An 18,693-nucleotide genomic window follows, 5' to 3' on the forward strand; every position below is an offset into this window, starting at 1 on the left:
TTTTTAATATATCCAAATAAAGTTAATAATTTTTTTAAAAAACTCCTTTTTGTCTTTTCCATCTGCGCTCAGCGATCCTGGAAGTCCGTCTCAATTCTTTAGTTTGGCTTGTGTGCCAAGGTTGCCTGTCGATTGTGCGGGTTTTGGTATGAGTGGGGCGGCCGATTTGAGAGCTGCACAGATTGTGGTGTTATATAAAGTGGCTGCAGCATCTGCATCGTAAAGAAGCAATGTCTACGAGAGGAAGAAGGGACTGAGAAAGTGAATGTAAAACAAGGTGTTTGAGATTTCTGCAAGGGTGTGAAAGTTTGTGAAAGGGGGGTTGTGTGTTTGGAGAAAAAAGGGAAGAGAATGTTAGTAGGTTGTGGTCAGAAAGCGGGAGTGCTGAGCTTGAGAGGTTAGATAGGGAACAGAGGTGAGTGAAAATGAGGTACGGCGTGTTGCCATCTTTCTGAGTAGCTGCAGAGGACCATTGAGTGAGGCCGAAGGAGAAAGTGAGTGTTAAAAGTTTAGAGACAGATGAGTAGGAGGTGTCAATGGGGATGTTAAAGTCACCCATAATGATGGTGGAGGTGTCGGTGGAAAGGAAGTGAAGTAGCCAGGTGGTGAAGTGATCAAGAAAGGTGGTGGCATGGTCCAGGGGGGCAGTAAATGACAGCCAGTTGGAGGGGGAATAGATGCGGACAGAGTGCACTTCAAAAGAGGGTAGAGTAATGTAGGGTGGTAGTGGAATTGGGGTGAAGGAGTATTTTTCTGACAGGAGAAAACCAACTCCTCCACCATGTAGGAAAGTGCAGCAGGAGAGGCAGTGTCAGAGGGGGTGAACAAGATTTCTGTGATGCCGAGAAAGGAAAGTTTATTACAGACGAAAAGATCATGAATGTAGCAAAGTTTATTGCAGATAGAGCGAGCGTTCCATAGAGTTCCTGTTAGAGGGACTGGAGGAGCGGGGGCTGGGTGAATGGGTATGAGGTTAGAAAGGTTGTGAAAATTAGTCACAGATCGTGGATGGTAGTTAGAAGTGACCGTGGGGATGTGATGAGGAGGCCAGGATTTGGAGAGATATCATCAGCAGTGAGGAGAAGCAGGGAGAGAGTTAGTAGGTGGAAGCAGGAAAGGCCATGAGGTGGTTGTGTGTGGCTGGAGACACAGGGTGTAATGTGGAGGAAAAGATCTGAGGAGGGGGTGAGGTGGGTGGGGAAGATGTAAGATGTTGTGGGGCGGGGATAGATGGAGAGAAAAAATAAATAAATAAATAAATTATATAATATTATACAATAGAAAAAACAGAATGAAACAGGGGTTTCCTTGCTGGTTTCCCACGCTGGTACTAACCTGACTTCAAACCGTACTGGCAGCACCTTTACAATGTGAATAGGTGCGTATCTGGATGGTGTATAGATATGAGAAAAAATTCCAGCCGCAAACTGTGAAAAAACAAAATAAATTCTACCTTATAACATAAATGGAGGTATTTAGAATATTATAATGGCCATTGCAATACGAACCCAGCGCCCCTTCACGGCAACCTCTTTTGCTGGGTCCTACACTACACTGCATCTTCTCTGGCTTATAAAAACCTACAAGATCAGCTGGTGAACGAGAAGGAGGCTAATGAAGAAGCCAGGAGCTGGGGTGCAAATCCAGCAAACAGAGCACCACTCCCTGTTATATGCATTATACAATAGAAAAAACAGAATGAAACAGGGGTTCTCTTGCTGGTTTCCCACGCTGGTACTAACCTGACTTCAAACCGTACTGGCGGCACCTTTACAATGTGAACAGGTGCGTATCTGGATGGTGTATAAATATGAGAAAAAATTCCAGCCGCACACTGTGAAAAAACAATTTCTATTGTATAATGCATATAACAGGGAGTGGTGCTCTGTTTGCTGGATTTGCACCCCAGCTCCTGGCTTCTTCATTAGCCTACTTTTTGTTCACCAGCTGATCTTGTAGGTTTTTATAACACAGAGAAGATGCAGTGTAGTGTAGGACCCAGCAAAGGAGGTTGCCGTGAAGGGGCGCTGGGCTGGTTATGCAATAGCCATTATAATATTCTAAATACCTCCATTTATGTTATAAAGTAGAATTTATCTTGGTTTTTCACAGTGTGCGGCTGGAATTTTTTCTCATATATATATATATATATATATATATATACCCAGCAGTCTCCCATACAGGTTCAGCCACTGAGATTGCTGCTTAACTTTATCGTCAATCACAACATTTTTACAGGTAAGACATCACAAATTACTTTATCCATGGACCAAGAAAATAACCCAATAATAATGCCTATGACCCAAGGCATGATATAGTTTCAGATAAATATCTAGAAACCATCTAATAGTGTCACCATCAAATCAAAAACAAAAGGCAAAAGGTAAATAAATCGATGTTCCTATCAGTATATCAATAGAGAGGGATAGGAAGAGGTTAAACGGAACTAGATAAAACTATGGAAGCTCAGTTGTTCGTTAAGACCATGTGGGTTTGTAGTATTCAAAATAAAAATCCATCTGAAGAATCTTTCTATTCCAGTTACCCCGCCTGATGGACTTAGGTACCACCTCAATGACCTGAAAAGATATAGCCCTTGCATCCCCTTGATGGAATTGTAGAACATGATGTGCTAGGGGGAGTGTCTCGTTTATGTCATATATCCCCAAGGTGTTCACTTATTCTCACCCTGAATTGTCTTTTGTTTTTTTATGAAATAATTTTTCGGGCAACTACATGTGCACAAGTACACCACCCCTTCCGTTCTACATGTTGCGAAGTCTCTCATGTTGAAACATCTCCCTGTATTTACACTGGTAAATATCTTGGACTGGTTGATCATTGGACAAAAACTACACCGACCACATCGGAAGGTTCCCACCGGCTTCCTATCCAGCCAGGTGCCAGTTGTCCTTGGGGGCATAAAGTGGCTGTGTGTTACATAATTCCTGATTGATTTACCCTTCCTGTATGTAATACTTGGATAATGTGGGATAAATTCTCTACTATTGGGGTACGCCAATAAAATCCCCCAATGTTTCTTCAAAATAGAGAGAATACGTGTATTCTGGTCATCAAAGGTGCCAACTAGACGGGTGACTGAAGTGGAGTCTTCTCTAGATTTCGGAATCAGAAGATCACCCCTACCACATTTTTTGGCATGGTTAGCTGCTGGTTCAATAATGTGAGAGGGGTAACCCCTATCATGAAATCTTTCTTTCAGAACTTGTGCCTCCTGATTAAAATCCGACAACGATGAACAATTCCTCCTGAGATGCAAGAATTGACCCTTGGGGATACCTCTTTTGAGGGGAACTGGATGATAACTTTCCCATCTCAGGAGGTTGTTCGTCGCTGTGGGCTTACGGTATATTGTGGTGGATAAGTTCCCTGATAAGTCTTTAGTGATATACAAGTCAAGGAAGGCCAATTTCTTGTCCCCCACCTCATATGTGAATTTAAGACCTAGATTATTTTTATTAAGATGTTCAATAAACTCTTCAAAAAGGGGGATGCCACCAGTCCATAGGACGAGGATGTCATCAATGTATCTCCCCAAAATGTAATATGGGGGGTCCAGATTACATCCTCGTCCTTAAAAACCACCCTGACCTCCCACCAGCCCAGGTAGAGGTTAGCATACGATGGGGCACACGGACTCCCCATCGCTGTACCCCTGAGCTGGTGGTAAACAGGAAGTAGTTGTGGTTCAAGATGAATGTTAAAAGTTTTAGGACAAAGTGGCTATGGTTCCTGAGATGGTTCCCTTTCGTAGCAAGAATATGAGGTGGCCTCAATACCCTTTTCGTGTGGAATACTGCTATACAACTGCTCTACATCTATAGAGCTCAAAATAGTCTCTTGGCTAATATGGAGGCAATCTAGTTTAGTAAGCAGATCAGTTGTATCCCTGATGTAGGAAGGGAGAGCAGTAACAAAGGGTCTCAGGATCTTATCGAGGTAGATGCTGCTGTTTTGAGTAAGTGCATCAACTCTGGAGACAATGGGACAGCCCCTTAATGGTACTATTCCCTTGTGGACCTTAGGTAAGGAATAAAATGTAGCAACCGTCGGAAATGTTGTAAAGAGGAACTAAACTCGGTCTTGGAGATGAGCTTATGTTCCAGAGCTTCATCAAGGATAGTCCGGAGAGCCTCCTGATATTCAAAGGCTGGATCACAGGGGAGTGTTTCATATGTAGAGTAAAGCCTCCCTTTCAGCATATGTCAAATTTGGTTGAATGGTTTGATATTACGTATATCCTTCAAAACCAGTTGGGAGAATATTTCTGTGCTACCACAATCCGCTACTGGCGGCATTTTTGTGCTTGGGGGTTTAAGGTCGGTAAAGGGTCCTTCACCCAGACCTCTCCCCCCTTCTCCGCTAATCCAGCCAAGAGTCTTACATCTGAAAGGGTATCCAACGATATCCCCAACCATTGACATTCCGCCATATCGTTATTTTTAAAGAACTTACGCCAACCCAACTTACGTAGAAACAATTCCACATCCTTCACCCAAATGAAGGGATCAAATTTCATCGTAGGCACAAATGATAACCCATACCTTAAAACTCTTGTCTCAGCTTCAGACAAACAATAGCCTGATAAATTAATGACCCTAAATGTCTGTCCATTTACGTCCGTTCCCACCTGGTGGGGTTCTTTCGTGGCCTCTAGCGTAAATTGTACCGATCCTGACTCTCTAAAAAAGGCCCCTATCGAGCTGACCCCGATGGTGAGGAGGATGGAGAGGTAAGTGGTGGTGGTGGAAGGGTAGATAGTTGGTCCCTGTGCCACTCCCTTTCTCTGTTTGAAGGTTCCGTCCATTTCTGCCTAGCTCCTCCAAAACCCCTTCTGTTAGCTCTCCCCCTCTCTTTCCTAAAATACGTAGCTTTATTTTTGACACGTCAGAGGAAGAGATATCACCCTTTGCTTCTGCAAAGGTATACGCTTTATTTGTCTTGAAATCACTTAAATCCCTCAGGAAATATTTGTTTCCTATCCTTGAGGTTATGATGGTATTTATCAATATTATAAATACCGCTGGGTATATATGTGATGATGGCGTTTATATATATATATTTTTTTTTTTCTCTCCATCTATACCCGCCCCACAACATCACCTGATCTATTGTGATCACGTGATTGGGGGTGTGTTTAGCATAGTGCTGACCTCATCATGAACGGCTTTATAAGTCTGGCAGGTTCCGGCCTGCGACAGACACCTGGCTATGAGCTCCTGTGATCTACATGCTATACCCCACAGTGTAGTGATACCGGGTATATAATTCTTGAACTGGTAAGACATTTCTAATACTTTGTAACACATACATACTATAACTAATGGGGGGATTATTGTTTACATATTCCTTTCCCCTTGTGACAGTTTGGAAAGGACGACGGGGATGTGACTTTCTCCCCTGTTGTCAGCTTTGATCCCCTGATGAACCCCAGGCACAAATGTGGGGAAACGCGTTGGGAGAAGGGCAAGGTCAAAGACACAACTGAGCGTTGCTTACATATCAATTGTCATTGTTCGCTGACATGCATGGCTCGACAGTAGGCCTGGAGGAGCTACCAACAAATCGTAAAGTACTCAATGGGTGTATTCCTTTTTCTTACCCACCTATCTATAGTCATCTGATATGATTCATGCCTCTTTCTAGGGATGTTTCTGGGGACATGTTACCCTTGGAATAATGGAGTATGGTGCTTTATCCTTTATATGTGAACTGTAATCCCTGGATTGTAGACATTCAACCAATGAGCTGTATGTTATTTTGCATCTTTCTTTGCTAGTGAATTTAATGGGTGACAATCTAGAGTGCCTCGATCTCCTATTGTTCAATTTCAATGGATCCAGTGAATTACTGGTGATACCAGCCCTGGGTAACTCTAAAGCTGGGTTCACACATAGCGACAACGACGTCGCTGTTACGTCACCATTTCCTGTGACGCAACAGCGACCTTGTAAGTCGCTGTTATGATCGCTGCTTAGCTGTCAAACAGCAGAAGCAGCAGCGATCATAACGACATGCGTCGCTGTGCTACATGTGCAGAGAGCAGGGAGCCGCGCACACTGCTTAGCGCTGGCTCCCTGCACTCCTAGCTACAGTACACATCGGGTTAATTACCCGATGTGTACTGCAGCTACATGTGCAGAGAGCAGGAGCCGGCACTGGCAGCGAGAGCGGCGGAGGCTGATAACGAAGGTAAATATCGGGTAACCAGGGAAAGGTCTTCCCTTGGTAAGCCGATGTTTACCCTGGTTACAGCTTACCACAGCTGCCAGATGCCGGCTCCTGCTGCCTGCTCGCTTCATTTCGTCGCTCTCTCGCTGTCACACACAGCGATGTGTGCGTCACAGCGGGAGAGCGATGACCAAAAAATGAAGCTGGACATTCAGCAACGAGCGGCAACCTCACAGCAGGGGCCAGCTCGTTGCTGGATGTTACACACAGCGACAGCGACGGGACGTCGCTGCAACGTCACAGAAAATGGTGACGTAGCAGCGACATCGTTGTCGTCGTCGCTGTGTGTGACACCACCCTTATGTGTCACCTAGTGTAAATAATTATTGCAGTTGACTCTTTGGGTAGCAATCGCTCTACTAATTTGTGTCTGTTGTATGTGTATATGTGGTTTGCACTTAGCACTTTATTCTGGTAAATTTGGTGATGGTTATCTTCAAGTTAGTAAGGGATACAATAGGGGCAGCCGCCGTGGAAAGGGAGCAGCAAGAAAGTTAGGGTGCTTAAAGCCCCATTGCTAGGCAGGGACCAATTAGGGGTGACTCATATCCCTTAGGGTCCAGCATCTAAATCTATTAGGTTCATATACCATTGATCTGCACGGCCCCCAGATACAATTACCCTTACACTTTCCATCCGGTGTATCTAACACATTGTGTGTCTCTGGCTGCATGAATATAACCTTTTTAATTGATATAGAAATAAAGTATACATTTTTATTAGGAGTTTTTTTTTTGTTTGGTTTGGTTTAATATATCAATCAAATCGCAGAAAGGAGATCTGCTGCGTTTCTGCCTAATGGCAGCTCATATGGTCATCCCCAGATATTGGAAGCAGACTAGAAGTCCCACACTGGCGGATTGGCTGGGGGAGATGGCTGGTCTTAAGAGAATGGAGGATCTAACGGCAGAATTGAATGGGTCCACTGAAAAATGTATCAGGGTATGAAGTTCATGGATCATGTTCTTGGAATCCTAAGAATTCAGAGAGCTTGTTGGGAACTCTTGAGTGGGCGGACTGGCTCCCCCCTCCTCCTCCTTTCCCCCCTCCTCTCTTTCTACTCTATCCTTCTTTCCCCTATTACTTCTCTCTTCTATATACTTTTTGTGTCTCAGTTTCTTCTTTAGACAGATTTGTGCTTTCTGTAGTTTTGTAGTGTGAGAGTTGCTACTTGCATACTAATAGCTGGTAGGGTTTCTGGGGGAGATGTCACTCTTAAGACCGAATAGCCATTGACCAGCCCTAAGACCAACGTCGTTTCAGTATCAGATGTGTGGTGCTATCTCTGCCAGTTTGCAAATATATGTTACATTTCTTCTGTGTTAAAAAAAATAATAAAAATAGATTTGACATTAAAGTGACTATGTATCTGTGCCGCCCCCGAGCCGGGCTGCTCAAATGAAGGGGGTATTTACAGGGAATTGTATTTAGAGTTTGTGACGCCACCTGTGCTATGTGGTAATTTGGAGTACCACCGCGGCAGTTGGGAGTACCCGGGGGCGATGGAGTGGGGCAGCCAGGTGTTAGAACCCTCCACGGGTAGGGGAAATGCCCCAGGACTCGGTGATGGTGTTTGAGGAGTGCCGTAGGGAGTGAAGGGGTCACTTGCGTACTCACTCAGTCCATAAAGCTGACACCGACAACTGGATAAACCAAAGTTCTAGACACCGCTGCCGCTGAGTGGAGCTAGTTAGAGTCCCGTCCCTGATGGTGCTGCCTGGTGATCCGTGACTTTCCTCCTAGCACCAAGTTCACTCTTCTGTTGGTCCCGGTACTATAGAACTAGTTGGGCCCCGCTCCCCAGTGTGGCTAAAGGCCGCTTTACACGCTGTGACATCGCTAAAGCAATGTCGTTGGGGTCACGGAATTTGTGACGCACATCCAGCCGCTTTAGCGATGTCGTTGTGTGTGACACATATGAGCGATTTTGAATCGTCGCAAAAACGTTCAAAATCGCTAATCGGTGACATGCCCTCCTCATTCAATTATTGTTGCTGCTGCATGTACGATGTTGTTCGTCGTTCCTGCGGCAGCACACACCGCAGGAACGAGAAACCTTACCCTACCTGCGGCCTCCGGCAATGAGGAAGAAAGGAGGTGGGCGGGATGTTACGTTCCGCTCATCTCCGCCCCTCCTTTTCTATTGGGCGGCGGTTCAGTGACGCTGCTGTGACATCGCTATGACGCTGAATGAACCGCCCCCTTAGAAAGGAGGCGGTTCGCCGCTCACAGCGACGTCGCAGAGCAGGTATGTGCGTGTGACACTGTCGTAGCGATGTTTGCTACAGCAGCGATCACATATCAGCCGTATGACGGGGGCGGGTGCTATCGCGCTCGACATCGCCAGCAAATGCTAGCGATGTCGCAGCATGTAAAGCGGCCTTACCTGTGGGAGCTTGCTCTCAGGGTTCACGCTTGGGATTTCCTGGACTGTTTTAGTGGAAAGTCCTATCCCTATCGTTGTGCTAGTACCCCGATTTTGGAGCGGGTGGAGAGCGGATCTTGAAGGCTCCGTTCTCGTCAGGTAAATTGTCAGGTTGCCTGAAGCTACTCCCTGACCTAGGGTCCACGTACCCAGTCGTGCCCTGGTCCTAGCCCGGTGATGGTACAAGGCCGCCGGCTGTCCTCCTCGACAGTTCCGTGCCCCTTGTCACGATCCCCTGCGACCGGGGGTCCAGCTCTTACTAGGCCCAGACCACCGTCTGCTAACTAGTTGCTTCCAAGGAGCCCGACTCCTGACCTCCTCTCTCCTTCACTTCACTGAACTACTCCTGACACTCCGAACCTCCCCTTAACCAACCCCCCAAGTGGGAGACCCTATTCCACTCAGGCCGTCCACTGGTGTATCTGGTGGGTGTGATGCAGAGTGTACATAGGATTTTATTATCTGTTATAGGCAACACCATATAGTTAGGGACCCTAAACCAAGGAGGAGGTGGATATTGCACGGAAGGGCAATACCCTGTACAATACCCTGTGACGACCTGATAGTTCAGTGACGTCACATATCCAGTTACCTTTTCTGAATCGTTTTTTATTTTCATTTTTGGGAGGTAGAATGAGCATGAAACAGCTATTCAGGAATAATTTTTGGGGCTTTCTTTTTCCGACATTCACTGTTTGGTAAAAGTTACAATACAGGTTTATTCTTCAGGTCAGTATGATTACACTGATACCACATTTTTATAATTTTCTGTATGTTGTGTCGCTTTTACACAAAGACATTTTTTTTTAAAAAAGAATGGTTTTTGCATTGCTTTATTCCCAGAGCTATAACTTTTTTATTTTCCACTGATGGAGCTGTGTAGTGGCTTGTTTTTTGCAGGACAAGATGTAGTTTTCATTAATACCATTTTAATTTACGTTCAACTTTTTGATCGCGTTTTATGCAACTTTTTTTTGCGGTATGATGAAAAAGCAGGTTTTTGCCACAATTTTTTTTTAAACTATTCATTCAAGGGGTTAAATAGTATGACAGTTTTATAAATCAGGCCAGGCCGGACGTGGCAATATCAAATACGTGTACCTCTTTTGTTTATTTTTGTTTTTATATAAATAAATGTTTTTTTTTGTATAATGTTTTTATGATTTTTTTATAATTTGCAGGGGTTTTTTACTTTTTTTTTTTTTTTACTTAGTTCCTATATGGGACTTTAACTTTTCTTAGTCTGATCGCTGGTATAATAGATTGCCATGCACCAGGATGACAATGCTTTATTCTGTGACTGTCAGGCTGCAAATCGCCTGTCAGACCCTGCTGCAGGCTGGATCTGAAAGACCACCATACATGGCAGTCATATTATGACCTCCGAGTGACATGACAATCCCCAGCTCCCCCGTGATCGTGTCATGGGGGATCCAGAGAGGTAAGAGAAAGAGCACGCTTTTTCTCTCTAACTTCTATGTGCCGCGATTGCTATTGATCGCAGCCCATAGAAGATAGCAAAGGCTTATTCAATCAGGTCCCGATGATTTCTCCAGTGAGAACTACTGTTCTGCTCCGGAAACACGGCGATTGCGGTACGAAAATGCTCACAATCCCCTCCCTGATCATAGACCATAATTAAATGTCAGCGCTTTACAAAGCCTAGCAAGCACTGACGCGGTTGGGAATAGGTTAAGCTGTAGACATACATCATACAAAAATGTTAAATATTTTATTTACATGCTTAGTATATCTGTATTATTTAGATAATTGCTTTTCAATAGTTTTCTAATAACCATTTAGTGCTGTAAATTGTTATTTTTTATTCTATTGTACATGTGTGATGTTGCAAGAAAAAAATAATATAATCAAGTAACATTGTCAATAAAAATGATATACATATATATATATAAAAAAAGAAAATTTCTATTTCTCTGTGTGAGTTCTCTGATGGCTAGTAAGATTTGCTTTCCGATTAAAATATTTCCCACATTCAGAACATGAAAATGGCTTCTCCCCATTGTGATGTCTCTGATGTGCAACAAGTTTAGATTTCTCAGTATAACTTTTTCCACATTCTGAACAAGAATACGGCTTCACTCCTGTGTGCAGCCTCTGATGTATAACAAGATTTGTTTTATGATTATAACATTTCCCACATTCTGAACATAAAAATGGCTTCTCTCCTGTGTGAATTTTATAATGTGCAACCAAAGATACTTTCTTTTTAAACAATTTCCCACATTCAGAACATGGAAATGGCTTGTCACAAGTGTGAGTTTGCAGATGTCTAACAAGATTTGTTTTCTGATGAAAATATTTCCCACATTCCGAACATGAATACTGCTTTTCCCCAGTGTGAGTTTTCTGATGTCTAGCAAGATCTGATTTCTCACTAAAATATTTTCCACATTCAGAACATAAGAATGGCTTCTCCCCTGTGTGAGTTTTCTGATGTCTAGCAAGATTTCTTTTCTGATCAAAACATTTCCCACATTCTGAACATGAATACTGCTTTTCTCCAGTGTGAGTTTGCTGATGTCTAGCAAGATCTGAATTCTCACTAAAACATTTCCCACATTCAGAACATAAGAATGGCTTCTCCCCTTTGTGAGTTTTCTGATGTCTAGCAAGATTTGTTTTCTGATTAAAACATTTCCCACAGTCTGAACATGAAAATGGCTTTTCCCCTGTGTGAATTCTTTGATGTGCAATAAGATTTGTTTTCCAAAGAAAGTATTTTCCACATTCAGAACATGAAAATGGTTTTTCAACAGTGTGAATTCTCTGATGTGCAACAAGTTTGAATTTCTTGCTATAACGTTTCCCACATTCTGAACAAGAAAACGGCTTCTCCCCTGTGTGCAGCCTGTGATGTATAACAAGATTTGTTCTCCGAGTAAAACATTTCCCACACTCAGAACATGAAAATGGATTCTTTCTTGTGTGACTTCTTTGATGTGTAACAAGATCTGATTTCTTTGTAAAACATTCCCCACATTCTGCACATAAAAATGGTTTATCCTGTAGGGGGGCTATTTGATGTTCATCAGCCTTTCGGTGACTTTTATTCTGTGTATCAATCTTTGAAGAAGTAGAAGAAAGGACCTGTTCAAAAGGATCAGTTGATAGCTTTCTTCTGAGAAGGACTGGAGGTATAACTGATATAACACCATGCTCTTCACTTGAATTTGGTGTGATACTATTATCTCCTGTAACATCTGAATATATCAGATGTCCATCTGAGCTCCTGGCACAGTCATCTGCTGAGGATAAAATAGATTTTATTTCAGTAGGATTGTTTTGAAAGTATATTAAGCTCACTATATTATTTTGTAACACTTCCATATAAATTAAACTTTAATTCAATTATTACCTAACACAGTTGACCAAAAAGCAAAGAATAACATATCATGATTGTAAACCAACTAGTTGGGTGCTTTCATTTTTTTACTACTGTTGAAAAAAACTGTTAACAGCACTAGTATTTTGTATTTTTTTTTTCATACTTGTAAGAAATGGATTTAAGAAAGGAGAACAAATACTTTATCCTTTTTTTTGTATCCATATTAGTTATTTGCTTATCATTTTTGTTTTGGATCTTTTGTAGATGGATTAAAGGAAACTTACTCCTCAGTACGAAAATATGAAAAATCACTAAAAAGTATGTGACAAATTTATTATAGTCAATAAAGTTGGTGTAATTGAGTTTAATTGTGACTTCTCTGCATTTAGTGGTTACTACTCACCTGTGCGGTTATCTGTAGAAATCTCCTCTTTACTCCGCTCATCATCCCTCACATATGTCTCTGTAGTATTAATATGGGTCAGATCTTCACCCTGAAACAGATATTGTAAAAGTCACAGACACCTGAAAAGTAGCATGACAACCAAAAATGAAGTGATAGCAGTAGTTAGCACAGAGCCGCAGGTCTCCTGTAAAATCCAGCCTGTGGGCTTCTAATTGTAACCAGCAGTCTCCATAACCACAAAATTGTGAAAAGATCCAGACATCTAATGTCTATGATCAGCGTTATTCTGTCATCTCCACCAAGTATAAACTATACACTGAATGGCCACATTATTACAGACATCCATCTAGTAGCACGAAGGGTCTTGTTTGGTGTTCAGACCCTCAGCAATTCTTAGCGTCAGATTCCACTATGAAGAAATAATTAATCAAGTACCGTATTTTTCGCTTTATAAGACGCACCGGAATATAAGACGCACCCCAAACTTAGACATAAAAAAAGGTAAAAAAAAGAAAAATGGGGTCCGTCTTATACTCCGGTGTTCTCTTACCGGAGGGGGCAGCAGTGGTGGTGAAGCGGGGTCACAGGAGGCACAGGTTGTGCTGGCAGGCGCGGCGGGTCAGTGGCAGCGGGGTCTGTGGTTGCAGGTGCCGTGGCGTCCGTGGTTGTAGGTGCGGTGGCGTCCGCGGTGGCAGGAGCCGTGGGGTCCGTGGTGGCGGCAGCAGCCGTGGCGGGTGAGCCGTGCAGCAGGCCGGTGCAGTGAGTGTCCGCGGTCCCGGTTCAGTGGTGGCAGCGGCGGCGGCGACTGCTCAGTGGTGGGAGCGGCGGCAACTGCTCAGTGGTGGCAGCGGCAGCGGCGACTGCCCAGTGGTGGCAGCGGCGGGGACTGCTCAGTGGTGGCAGCGGCGGGTACTGCTCAGTGGTGGCAGCGGCAGGGACTGCTCAGTGGTGGAGCAGACGGATGCGGTGTTTTCCCAGTGTGTCCGCGGTCCCGATTCGGAGCGACGCATGCGCAGATGGAGCTCTCATCCAAGGGCTCCATCTGCGCACGCGCTGACTCCCGGAGCAGCGCGTGCACAGATGGAGCTCTCATCCAAGAGCTCCACCGGCGCCATCATTTGAAAGTGGGACCGCGGACAACTGGTAACATGCTGCACAGCCGCCCGCCCCGCATGCACAGAGCGGCAGCCAGCAGGCTGCCCGCCCACCCTGCGTACAAGCCGCCGGGTACCTGTGCTTGCGTGCGGTGGCAGCCGGGTACCCAGGGCGGCACCTGGGTGCCTGTGTGAGGGCGGCAGCCGGCTGCCGCCCGCACGGGCACCCGACTGCCGCTCGCACACAGCACCCGGCTGCCGCCCGCACACAGCCACAGGTGCCCGGCTGCCACCGCACGCAAGCACAGGTACCCGGCCGCTTGCATGCAGCCACAGGCACCCGGCCGCCCGATCGCCTCAGACAGGACCCCCCCCAGGTACCGCTTTATAAGACGCACCCCCCATTTTCCTCCCAAATTTTTGGGAGGAAAAGTGCGTCTTATAAAGCGAAAAATACGGTATATTGGCCCACGACGTGAGGATTGCTCTTTTGCCCAATGAAATGTAATTTACCTATTCAGACAAGAATTGGTACTGTGGTTATAGCCTCTGTGGCAGATGAACGAACGTAGACAAAAAGACTGATGGCACTCCCTAACATACTGTGTAAACAGGTGCATAACTGACCATGACATGTAATGACAAAAAAAAAAAAAGACAGTTGCACTCTGAAATGATAAAGCATGCTAACCATGAATGTAAGAATATAGACATGAATTACTGCTAAAGGAAATCAAGAAAAAATGTAGTTATTTAGCATACAAAAATGTCCATTTCTATATCTGCCCAGTAGCCACATCAAGGCAATCTCATAATATTGGGTACCTACACTGAACTGAAGCCTCTCTTTGGGTTTTAAAACTTCAATGTGTATGGGCGAGTAGGAGGCTGCTATAACATTTTTTTGTGTAGATTATGGGGTGGGATGGGGTCATGCCCTCTGACTTGTGCACCGCTCCTCCATTTGCCACTGGTGATTTTATTCTCTATAACAGGGTCCTACTTGCCCATACATATGGAAGTTTTTAAACCCAGAGAGAGGCTTTAGTTCTGTGTAGGTACCCAGTATGATGAGATTGCCTTGCCTTAATGTGGCTACTGGGCAGATATAGGAATGGATACTTTTGTATGCTAAATATCTCACTTTTTCCTTATATTTCCTTTAGCAGTAATGCATGTCTATATTCTTACATGCATGGTTTGCATGCTTTAGAATTTAAGAATACAACTGTATTTTTTTTGTGATCAACAAGTGTATTCAGACACATTGGTTGGACATCAGTGCTATATTCAGCTGCAATTCCCAAGTTTTTCCTTCGACTAGTTGTCTATGTTCCCAAGATGCTCTTTGGATGTTTTTCCTCCATCACAACTTTCTCCTATACCGTAGATATCATTACATGTCAAAACCCCATGAGCAGAGGTCACAATTCAAAATTTTACAGAGTGGCTATAAAGACCAAAGTTATGTATCACCCTGCGCCAGGGAAACGATACCAGGAACCACGCATTTCAGTGGAATGCAATCTCAACGCAGTCGAAAACTTCAATAACAGCTAATGCCGCATTCGAGAGACTACGTAAGAATGATTGGGAGTAGATGGGACTCAGCATTACCACCAAGCTGAACGCCTACTGCATGGTGGTCCTTACCGCACTTTTCTATGCCAATGAGACCTGGACTATATACAGCCGGCAGGTGTCATGCTAGGTATGTGGAAGTACCATGCGTATAGCGACAGGGATGTGAAACCCTGCGTCTAGCGAAGGGGGAGATGGTGACCCCTGACCAAACCTTCCGCTGGCCCCCCTGACCACCCTAGATAGGTTCTGTACCTATGCGCTAAGCAGGATACCTGGTTCTGGCTGATACTGAAATGGGCACAAGGTAAAGAACGGATGGGATGAGCGCTTAGTCAACTCCACTAAAAACTCTAAAAACACAGGGAGTACAAACAAGGGGAAGTGAGCAAATAATTGCTCTCCAAGAAGACTCTGGAAGAGAAACAGAACAATAATGTTATGTATCCAAGGCCTTGCATCCTATAAGCTGACTTGCATAATCCAATATAATGACAGCGGGTGGAAGAAAGGCAATTCCGGCACCTGAATAGGAAAGACGATAATTACTTACCGGTAATTGGATTTTCCAGAGCCATGACAGCACCATACATGAGAGAGAGTGTATCCGACCCCAGAGACAGGAAGCCTTTCTGAAATAAAAAGGGCGGAACCTCTCCAAAACCCCAGTGTGTTTATAGAATCGTAGAGGTAAGCACCTTATTAACAGACATATCCATCACCAAACAGGAGAAAACCCCATTATGCTGTACACATTCTACCTACTTTGAGACCAGACATATATATATATATATATATATATATATATATATATATATATTATATATGTGGCGCCCTTGAGGCGTCAGGTGCCACAGGGTACTGTATCCAGTTACAGGTGCAGTACTTATCCAGGGTTTCTAGGAATCCACTGCTGGTAAACACCAAACAATTATTCAAAACACACACATTTCTTTACCCTTTTTCCAGACTGGGTAACAGGCTAGAAACAGATCTTATGATGGCCACCTATTAACCGGGACTTATCCAATCCCGCTAGTTAGAAACCCGGAAGGGGGAGGGGCTACTCTGAACAGTTGACAATTGACAGACACATTTGAAGGTCAGTCAGTAGTTGACGTTGAGTCAGGGAGGGTGTAATGAGACTCAGGTCCAGTGAGAAACACGAGGAGTGACATCGGTGGGTCCAGTGAGTGACACGAGGAGTACGGTCGCCGGGGAGAGTACGGTGTCAGTACTCACCGGACCAAGCACATGCGGGGTGCAGAGACCTAGTACAGGAATATGCTTTAGGCTCACCTGTTAAATCTGCCAGGTGAGGGGATCATAAAGGTTCATCCCCGACTTTAGAGTCTGGGGCACAGCAGCATCGAGGGAACCTGGGAACTGGGACAGAGGTCTAACCCATTGAGAGGTTCAAGCTGCCTGCCATATGGGACAGGACTGTGAGACCAGGAGGTGACCCCAAAACACTTTAGGCCACGGGGACCCACCAATTACAGAAGGGTACATGGAGGAAGAGCCCACCAGGTCACAACACCGGCACCGGGATCAAAGGAACACAGGATCATCTGAGACCCAGATTGGCAGAGACCAGCACCAGACGGATGGCGGTACCACAGAACCAGTAAGTAAAGAACAAGTTGAACCGCAGTCCCTGTGTTGTTTGAATTCTTCCCGCACCTCTGTATCACCCACTTTCACTATACTACGACAATCATCATTTTATCTGGGGCTTAGCTCTACTTGCGGAGGGCCATAAGATCTAAGCTGCTCAATACCAACAGCCCAGCTGTGAGAGACTACGCTGCAGCGGCTCCGTCATATAGCCGCATACTGCAAGTGGCGTCACGAAAGACATTTTTTTTCTCTTTTATTTTATTTTTCCTTTAACATTTTTCAAGTGACCACCAGGGCCATGGAATCGGGCACCGGTCATCCGTGACACATTCCTGTGATTCAACGCTCGGAACCGGGTACCCCACAGGCCCTAGGGTGTGTCATTTATGTATATGTGTCTGGTCTCATATATACCACCAACTTAGGGAGGGAACTAGCACGGTGCAGTTATGGCTTTGAAAAATCCAATTACCGGTAAGTAATTATCGACTTTTCCCTTCACTTTACAGCACTGTACATGAGAGAGTAAAATAGAAGAAATTTAGGGTGGGACCAACGTAGAAACACCTTTCTCCTAAAGAATAGAACTGACAGACCCCCATCCAAACGGTAGTGCTTACCCAAGGTGGAAGGTGAAGACCATAGTGCAGCCTTACAGATCTGCTCTACCGAGCATTTGCTGTCTCCGCCCAAGAAGTGGATATAGCCCAAGTAGAACGGGCCCTAATCACCTGAGGAGGGGCATAACCTGACCCTAAATATGCCAACTAATGGCCTCCCTCACCTACCTAGCAATAGTGGATCTGGTGGCTGCATTCCTTCTATGTGGAGTGCCAAAAGAACAAACATGACTGAGGATTTTCGCGATGGCCAAGTTATGTCCAGGTATCTGAAGACAATACTCCTGACATCAGGGAATGAAACCTGCTCTCCTTGTGACTTGGGATTTCCAAAGAAGGAAGGTAATAATTCCTGGGCCCCTTTGGAATTTTGAATAGACCTTGGAAAGAAAAGCCAGGTCTGGCTTAAAAATTATACCAACATCCTGAATTGTAATGAAGGGAGGGTTAATTGAAATGGCTTGAAGCTCACAAATGCATTTGTATCATGTTAATGCTACCCTGTGCTATTTTCAGGGTGAGAGGCTTAGTGGAGACCTAAGAGGTAGTTCAAGGAAACTTAATACCAAGCTAAGGTCCTCGGGGCCTATTCTAGGCCTTGCTAGTGTTCTAGAAGTAAATGAAGCCCCAATGAACCTACACACCTATGGATGGTCCACCATCTTTTTATCAAAGATTGCGCCCAGGGCTGCTAATTGGACTATCAATGTACTAGTAGATAGCCCCCTTTCAGATTCTTCTGCAGAAACTGCAGCACTCCTGGAATCGGCACCTGCTGATGTTCAGATATCCGCTGACCGAGAACTCCAGGAATTTTCCCCATACTGTTGCACACTTGGTGGAAATAACTTTCTTACTACTACAAAGGATGGTAGAATTTAAGTTTGGGGAAAACCCCCTTGCCTTTAGAAGGTTCCTCTCTTGTTCCAGGCTGTCCAGTTTAACCACTGTACTTGAGAATGAGAATGCAAAACCGGCCCATAGAAATTAAATTGGGATTGCCTGGAAGAATCCATGGGTCCGATATAGACAAAAATCTCAGCCACATGAACATTGTCTCTGTGGCCAGAAGGGGCTATCATGATGACTCTAGCCTGCTCGGTCCTGATTTCCACCAGAACTAGCAGGATTAGTGGTAAAGGTGAAAACACGTATGCTAGTCGGACGTCCCATCTCTGTAGAAGTGCATCCATTCCCTCTGGTACTCCCTGGGAACTACCGTGTTTCCCCAAAAATAAGACCTTCCCCGAAAATAAGACCTAGCAGGAGTTTTCATGGAGGCCTAAATATAAAACATCCCCTGAAAATAAGACTTAGCCGCGATCAATAATGAATTGTCATGCAGCGGT

At 44.6% G+C, this 18,693-nt stretch overlaps 1 protein-coding gene across 1 annotated transcript in view; it reads right to left on the reverse strand.

Moving 5' to 3' along the window:
- Positions 1-18,693, reverse strand: part of LOC142312040 (uncharacterized) — a 94,039-nt gene that overhangs the window by 60,565 nt on the left and 14,781 nt on the right. The window contains exons 6-7 of the mRNA XM_075350915.1: positions 12,427-12,517; positions 10,614-11,943 (exon numbers count right to left, since the gene is read on the reverse strand). Coding sequence (XP_075207030.1) covers positions 10,614-11,943; positions 12,427-12,517 — 1,421 coding nt within the window. The remainder of the gene's footprint in view (positions 1-10,613; positions 11,944-12,426; positions 12,518-18,693) is intronic.

This window comes from Anomaloglossus baeobatrachus, chromosome 5 (assembly GCF_048569485.1).
Source record: "Anomaloglossus baeobatrachus isolate aAnoBae1 chromosome 5, aAnoBae1.hap1, whole genome shotgun sequence".
NCBI classification, from domain to species: Eukaryota; Metazoa; Chordata; class Amphibia; order Anura; family Aromobatidae; genus Anomaloglossus; species Anomaloglossus baeobatrachus.